Source organism: Elephantulus edwardii, unplaced genomic scaffold (genome assembly GCF_000299155.1).
Source record: "Elephantulus edwardii isolate Elephantulus edwardi_28Jun2011 unplaced genomic scaffold, EleEdw1.0 scaffold00003, whole genome shotgun sequence".
NCBI lineage: Eukaryota > Metazoa > Chordata > Mammalia > Macroscelidea > Macroscelididae > Elephantulus > Elephantulus edwardii.
In genome coordinates, this window is record NW_006399753.1 from 61804 (window position 1) to 70367 (window position 8564).

The window sequence follows — 8564 nt, forward strand, 5'->3', positions numbered from 1 at the left end:
ATGGCAAGAACTGGGCTCCTGCCAGTGGCAAGACCTCAGGTGAGCATTCCTCAGGGTTCCTTTATCTCATCAAAGTCGTCATGGCCTTCCCATCACTACCTCTTTGGCTCTCTGTAGATGACTTCACAATGGCTCACAGCCCTCCTCATCCAACTGCACTTGCTACCCTTGACAGAGACTCGGTCCTACTCCAGCACTGCCCCTGTCATTCCAGGCTGCTGTGACCTTTGAGGATGTGGCTGTGCTTCTCTCTCAGGAGGAATGGGACAGCCTGGGCCCTGCTCAGCGCGGCCTCTACTGCAATGTGATGATGGAGACTTATGGGAATGTGGTCTCTCTGGGTAAGCCTCCCAAAGGCAACATGAGCCAGGCTCCCCATCACACAGGCCTTGTCACAGTGTGCAAGGCCAGCAAGGGAGGGTGGAACTTAAGAAGACTAGTCATGCTCACCTTGGACAATAACCCTCACTTCCCTGTGCCTGCACTGTGTCTTCCCCACAGTGCTCAACCCTGTGCGAGGTTTTTCCTGCTTTTTATCATGCCATTCATTTATCATGCCATATCATTCCAGAGATGGAACTGGAGGTGGGGGCAGGGAAGGAGGTAACTTTGTAAACAGAAGGATGTCCCTCCCATGAGCAGGACTCCCAGGAACCAAGCCTGACGTGATCTCCCAGCTAGAACGAGGGGAAGAACCCTGGGTTCTGAATTGGCAGGAGACTGAGGGGAGAGAGCACCATAGGAATGGCCACTCAGGTGAGTGAGTGAGGGGGAGTTGGACCCCGTAACAGCGGGCTGAGCAGTCTTGACACAAACATGGGCAGAGATCAGAGAGAATGGATAACTTGCTGAAGATCTGTATTTATGTGAAATACTGGGAGTGGCTTCTGCAGGATGCAAGACCGTATCAGGCCTCACCTGACAAAGGAGGGTGGAAGATGGGCAGGAAAGGAAATAGCAAATTGCTAAATCTGGAAAGAAGGTTAAAATTAGGTACACAAAAATAGAAACAGGTGTGGAGCGCAGGACACAGTTGTGATCACGGCACAAAATCAGACCCCAGAACATAGCATCAGGTCTCCCTGCCCAGAAGGAAAGAATGGCCAGCCAGGTCTCTGTCCTCAGGAAACATTCAGATTTTAGGGGCTACACGTAAAAGAGGAAGTGGCTTAACTGAACTGTCAGTTCACTTAAGTGAACTGGTCAGAAGTATGCATTTAAGACCAAGTAAAAACAGTAAGGCACTCCATATTTGTTCAACACTGTGCTTGGCACCTCACATAAGAAATTAGACCAAAAACCCCTAAACCAGAAACCTAAAACTATAAGGGTTTGAAACGAAAAAAGTTGTTTATTATGTTTTTTAATCCATCTGTGTGGTTATATACTTGGAAAAGTCAAATCCCCAGAGGCATTTTAGAATTTATAAAAGTTTAGTTATCAACATTGACACAAAAATCAATTCTGTATCTGTTCATGAAAGAACAGAGATGTGTGATTCCCCCCACCCTTTATGACAGCACTGATAATACCATCAGAAATATACAGGAATTAAGTTTATTTAATAAAAGCAAGCAAGACCTCTGTAGAGAAAATATAAAGGAAAAAATAGCTAAACAAAACCCAAAACTAAACCCACTGCTGTCAAGTTTATTCCTACTTTTTTTTAAAAAAAAATTTTTTTTTTATTCTTTTTATGTGTGTACCATCAAATTGGATCTGACTGGTACAGGAGGCAATTGTTCCTCATTCTTCAGCAGAGCATCTGGTGATATTCCTACTTTTCACAACCCTATGGGGCCAACAGCCACTCTACAGAAGGGAGGGCAAATCTTCTACCCCGTGATTTATTTATTTTTTTTTTTTTTTTTTTTTTTTTTTTTTTTTTTTTTATTTCTGTGTGCGTGTACCGTCAAATCAGATCTGACTGGTACAGGAGGATATTGCGCCTCCTTCTCCGGCAGAGCGTCTGGTGGATTCGAACCGTGTTCCTCTGGGATTGCAGTGCAGCTTCTTGCCACTAGGCCACCAGAGCTCCCTACCCCGTGATTTATTGCCTCTGAAAACACACTGGAGGGTCAGCTGTGAGTCAGTTCCAACCCAACGGTACAGAACAGAAGAGTCCCGCCCCTCAGAGTCTCCCAGGCTATACAGTTTTATAGAATCAGGCTGTATTCTCTTTCTCCGGGATAGGAAGATTTGAACCAATCAGGTTAGCAATTTGATCTATTGTGCTGCTTTAAAATGATGCCAGCTACAGTAAATCAGCCTTGAAAGCAGTAAACATCTATCTGCAAGAAGGTCACAGGCAAGTCTCACAATGCAATTTCTGTCAGCCTGCTCTATCAGGACATGGACATTTCCCTCCAAATCCACCCCACCCCAGGGCAGATGGAGATATTCTGGCAATGCCTTGGTCAGCTTCAGCTTCTATATAGCAATTTTCCACTTGAAAACAACTACTTATGTCTTAGAAACTCTATACAGGGGTACTTGTTATTATGGATACTCAAAAAAGCTTGAACTCATTTCCCTTGAGTTGGGACTGACTCATAGCTGACCCTCCAGTGGGTTTTTTAGAAGTTGTAAATCAAGAGCGAGGAGACTGCCTATCTTTCTCGTGGGCAGCCACTGGTGAATTTGAACTGAGAGAAAGGCACCACCATTGGGTTAGCAGTGCAACTCCCTGTGGATTCCACCACCAGTGCTCCCTGTTCTTAACAGATAGTCTGCCATTTAATGGCTACAAAATAAGGTATCAGAAGAACAATGACTGCTAGTATCAGGGGGATTTAATTTTTCAAAGAAGACGTGACATTACATTGTGGAAATCTTAAAAAGACTGCTTTCTGCTGTGCACCAATTTTGTAATCATGGTGGATTAGAAAACACAAGGCACATTTACAGTCACCACTGAACCAGACCCCAGGCTCCACGTTTATTTCAATCTGCTGCAGAGGTTGGGCTGAATGGCTCTGTGAGTGTAATGAACTGGAAATTGAGAGGCAGTTTTCACATGGAAGCAGATGGTATCTGCATAGACCATGGAGGAGGAAGGAATCAAATATGTGTTTTAGACTTAACAATGAACATAAAGACAGAGACCAGCTGCTGGAGCTTGTGACAGAACCCCAAGTGTCACTCTGAGCAAGCACAGAAAGGGATGTGCAGCATGTGACTTCATTTTAAAGCCAGTTCCTGGTCAGCATGGATAAGTGGATCCCACTTTTGAATGCAATGCATTGCATTCATATATTTTATAACATATAATATAGCTTTTTAGCTGGGCCAATATATGCTGAGATGTACCCAGCAAGCCTCATACCTGGAATTGCTCAGCTCTCCCGCTCCACTGAGAAGGAACTGGGAGGATTTCAGAACCATCTCAGGAACAGGTTTGAGGCCTTGAACACTAATGAGCGAAGACCTGATGAGTTGTGGGAGGATGTCAAATGTATCATCCAGGAAGAGTGCAGGCGGTCATTACAAAGACAGAAGAGGAAGAAAAGACCAAAATGGATGTCAGAAGAAACTCTGAATATATTGCATTGGAGCACAGAGAAGCCAAAACACAAGGAAGAATTCAAGATACTAAAGACCTGAACAGAAAATTCCAAAGGGCAGCACGGGATGACAAAGCAAAATATTATAATGAAATGTGCAAGGAGCTGGAGTTGGAAAAGCAAAAGGGCTGAACTCGCTCGGCATTTCTTAATTTCAAGGAACTGAAGAACAAATTCAAACCTTGAGTCGCTATAATCAAGGATGCTTGAGGCAGAATATACTGACTCACTGTATCAAAAGGAATTGGCAGACCCAAAATCTCTGTATATGTTTACTAATAGGGGGAAAAAAAACAAAAAAAAAAGGAATTGGCGGACACAGAAGAATTTAATGAAATAACATGAGCAAGAGCTTACGGTGATGAAGGAAGAAGGTCAAGCTGCTTTGAAGGAAATAGTGAAATATTAAGGCCCCAGGAATAGATGGTATACCAACTGATGTATTTCAGCTAACAGATGCTGCCCTGGAGGTGCTCACCAAGTTGTGTAAGAAATATGGAGAACAACCACTTGGCCAACTGATTGGAAGAGAGCTAGCGATATTTGTTCCCATTCCACAGAAGGGTGACCCAACAGAGTGGAAACTATAGAACAATATCATTGATTTCACACGCAAGCAAGAGTCTGTTGTTGTTGTTATGTGCCGTTGATTCACTTGCGACTCATAGCGACCCTGTGTACAACATCCCTAAACCCTGCTCTATCCTGTGCCAATCTCACTGCCTCTGACACACCCATCCCGATTACCCCGGTCACTGAATCAATCCACCTCATAGGGGGCCTTCCCCTTCTGCGCCATCCCTCCACCCTACCAAGCATGATGTCCCTCTCCAAGGACCTGCCCCGCCTTGCAACATACCCAAACTATGTTAGACAGAACCTTAGAATCCTTGTCTTCAAGGAGCAGCCTGGTTTGACCCTTTCCAGGATGAATCTGTTTGTTTTCCTAGTAGTCCATGTTACCCTCTATACTCTTCTCCAGCACCACAGCTCAAAGGTATCAATTCTCCTTCTATCCTTGTTTGTCATTGTCCAACTCTCTGATGCATAACAAGTGATAGCAAAGACCATGGCCTGTATCAGAAGCACCTTAGTCTCCAAAGATACACCATTGCTCTTCAGTACTTTGGAGAGATCCCTAACAGCAGATTTTCCCATGGCAATACATCTTCTAATTTTCTGGCTACTGGTGCCGAGAGTGTTGAGTGTGGAGCCAAGCAAACTGAAGCTGTGAACAATCTCAGTCTCTTCACCATCCATCTTGATGCTGCCAATTGGCCCAGTGGTGAGAATCTTTGTCTTCTTGACATTGAGGCTCAATCCATATTGGAGGCTACAGTCCTTGACCCTCTGCAGCAAGCGCTTCAGATCCTCCTCAGTTTCAGCAAGCAGGGTTGTGTCATCTGCATATCACAGATTGTTGCTAGATCTTCCACCAATCTTGACCCCACATTTCTCCTCATAGAGCCCAGCCTCCTGGATGATCTGTTCTGTATACAGGTTGAAAAGGTATGGAGACAGGACACATCCCTGGCGTACGCCCTTCCCAATTTTGAACCATGCGGTGTTTACTCGCTCTGGTCTGATGACTGCCTCTTGGCTCAAGTATAGGTTTCGCATTAGCAAGATTAAATGTTCTGGGATTCCCATTCTTCTCAGAGTCAGCCACAGTTTGTTATGATCAACACAGTCAAATGCCTTTGCATAATCAATGAAACACAGATAAGACATTTTTTCTGGTATTCTCTGCTTTCAGCTAATATCCATCTAACATCAGCTACAATACCCCTAGTAACACAACCCCTTCTAAACCCAGCCTGGACTTCTGGCAGTTCTCTGCTGATGTGCTGTTACAGTCGTTTTGGGATAATCTTCAGTAGACTCTTACTTGCATGTGAAATCAATGACATTCTTCTGTAGTTTCCACACTCAGTTGGGTCACCCTTCTTTGCAATGGGAACAAATATAGCAGCATCAGGATGGATGGTAAAGAGATTGAGATTGTTAACAACTTTAGTCTGCTTGGCTCCATGGCCAACACTCTTGGCACCAGTAGCCAGGAAATCAAAAAGCATATTGCGATGGGAAACTCTGCTGTTAGGGACCTCTCCAGGGTACTGAAGAGCAGTGGTGTCACTCTGGAGACTAAGGTGTGTCTGATACAGGCTATGGTCTTTGCAATCACTTGTTATGCATTGGAGAGGTGGACAATGACTAGGGAGGACAGAAGGAGAATTAACGCCTTTGAGCTGTGGTGCTGGAGAAGAGTATAGAGGGTAACATGGACTGCTAGGAAAACAAACAGATTTGTCCTGGAAAGGGTTAATTTAAACCAGGCTGCTCCTTGGAGGGAAGGATTCTGGGGCTTCGTCTGACATACTTTGGACATGTTGTAAGGAGCCACAGGTTCTTGGAGAGGGACATCATGCTTGGGAGGGTGGAGGGACAGCGTAGGAGGGGAAGACCCTCTATGAGGTGGATTGATTCAGTGATTGGGGTAATTGGGATGGGTGTGTCAGAAGCAGTTCAATTGGCCCAGGATAGAGCAGGGTTTAGGGCTGTTGTATATAGGGTCGCTATGAGTCGCAAGCAACTCGCCGGCAAGTAACAAGAACAACAAGAGTAGTGTGAGTAGACCTTCTTGAGCCAAAACTCTCAGTTTCTTTTACAGACAACCTCGTAAGTGGCCATACTACAGCTCACATGTGCCCAGTGAGTTTATCCTGTCTTAGGGTAAATTTATACCTGATCTTTTTGATGTACTATAGTCCTTGAAGGTGTACTCATATTTCATTAGCATGTAAAACAATTTCTCAGGGTGTTCTGAATCAGAACTGGGTTACCATTATATATGAAAAATTTGGTGAATTTTAAGACACAGAAGCAGAAATTACTGAGGAGAAAAGTGAATGGTTTTTTCTAAATAAAAGAGACTCAACTATACCTTAATTTGCTGGTGTGTTACAACTCAAAATAAGAAGAAATAGTTCCAGACATCCATTAATCCAAAAACAGAATGTACAAAATAAGGATGTAAGAAATAAAATGTAATGCATAAAGATCAATACACCCTCGGCATTGGTGAGCTGAAGTGACAGATATTGCCCATTTTTAATTAATAGCCATGGTTTATGCCAAAAATGAAAAATGAAGAAGAATGGTGGTGTATTCATCAAAAAAATGAAAATCTGCTTTGAAATACAGTACTGAAATAAGCGATTATATCCTTATGCTTACATGAAAGACCAATTAATATAACTATTACTCAGATTTGCACACCAAATGAAGAAATTGAAAATATTTTTTTAACCAGTTGCTACAGTTTGAAATCAGATATGCAATCAAGATTCATTGATAATTACTGGTGATTGGAATGCTAATAATAAAAACAATGAGGAAGGATTGGTAGCTGGGAAAATTACTTTGGCAATAATAAGGATAATGGAGTATTTATTGCTATAGTATTGATGAAACAACCCAAGAGCTCATCAACAAAAAAAATGAATAGAGAAACTATGGTAAATTCATACCACTGAGTACTATGCAGCATTTAAAAATAATGAAGAATTTGTTAAATACTACTCTACATCAGGAGTGTAGAGGATACTACCAAATGGAATACCCAGGAATCAAACTGACAACATCATGAAAGAAAGTGACCACATAGAACTAGCTGACTATATACTACAGTTAGGGAGTTTATTATGAAATTATAGTTAAAATTCAGGTTCAAGAATGACTCAAGACACAGTTCCTCAGTCAGGACAGCTCCTCCTTCGCCATGCCTACATGCGTACCTCTCTTTCAGTTCCTGACTCGTTAGCTTTTGGCCTTCGACCTACCCTCTGCCCTAGTCAGGCAGGTGTTACAGCTCTCTAGCTCTGCCAGTATATACTGAGACACCCAGCAAGCCTTCTACCTGGAATTGCTCAGCTCTCTCACTCCGTTAATCGGCGTACTTACTGGAGCTACCTTGCTCCGTGAGCCAGAAACCCCATCGTGCCGTTTTGCACCAATTTTTGCTTTTCCTCTGCCATGATTACCTGTTTTTCTTCATATGTAGGGCCTTTTCCAGTGGTGTGGGTTTCTCTGTGTCTTCTGGCACTAGGAGTTTCTCAACATAGGAACCCTAGGCCCAAAGAATGTGCTCTACTCCTAGATCCTCCTCTTGAGAGTTCTCTCTTCTCTTCCTCTGGCATTTGCTTGCTTTTTCTTTCTTTCTTTTTTAATAATTTTAATGAACATTTACAGAGATTTTGGATTTCCATTCATTCATTGCTGCACTTCTCTCCCCGCCCAGCCCTCCTCCCACCCCACCCCAGTTCGCTCCTCTCTTTGAAAAGTAAAAGAAACCCTCCCTGGTACACAATCTCCCCACACCCCTCCCACTGCCCAAGTACATTCCACTATGCAACCTTAATTGTGGACTCTTGTGATAACTATAATACCCTATCATACATCGCTTTTAAATTATTCACTCCCTCATCTGTTTCAGTGCAGTATACACAATTTATCCAGTTTTTCTCAGTCTTACCCCAACCCTGATATCAGTCACATTTTACAGCAGTGGCACCATGCAATATTTGTCCTTACGTGACTGAAATATTTTACTCAGCATAATGTCCTCCAGGCTCACCCATTGTGAATAATACTGCATGAGTTCCTTGTTTTTCAATGCAGCATAGTATTCCATTGTGTGAATATACCACAGCTCTATACATTCGTTTGTTGATGGGCACTGGGTTGTTTCCAACTCCTTGCTATTGTGAACAGAGCCGTGATAAACATGGGTGTGCATATATCTGCTTGGATGTCAGTTATGTTCTCTTTGGGATATATTCCCAGTAGTGGAATTGCTTGGTCAAATGGTATCTATTTGCAACTTTCTGAGAAAGCACCATACTGCCTTCCACAGTGGTTGCACCATTTTACACTCCCACCAACAGTGAATAAGGGTTCCAGTTTCTCCACAACCTCGCCAGCATTTGTTGCTTGCTGTTC

At 43.2% G+C, this 8564-nt stretch overlaps 1 protein-coding gene across 1 annotated transcript in view; it reads left to right on the forward strand.

Annotated features, from left to right (window-relative positions):
- The window catches only part of ZNF250 (zinc finger protein 250), a 14367-nt gene continuing 5803 nt past the window's right edge, over positions 1 to 8564 (forward strand). Inside the window, exons 1-3 of the mRNA XM_006879218.1 lie at positions 1 to 39; positions 215 to 341; positions 643 to 756. Of these exons, the coding sequence (XP_006879280.1) occupies positions 1 to 39; positions 215 to 341; positions 643 to 756 (280 nt within the window). The remainder of the gene's footprint in view (positions 40 to 214; positions 342 to 642; positions 757 to 8564) is intronic.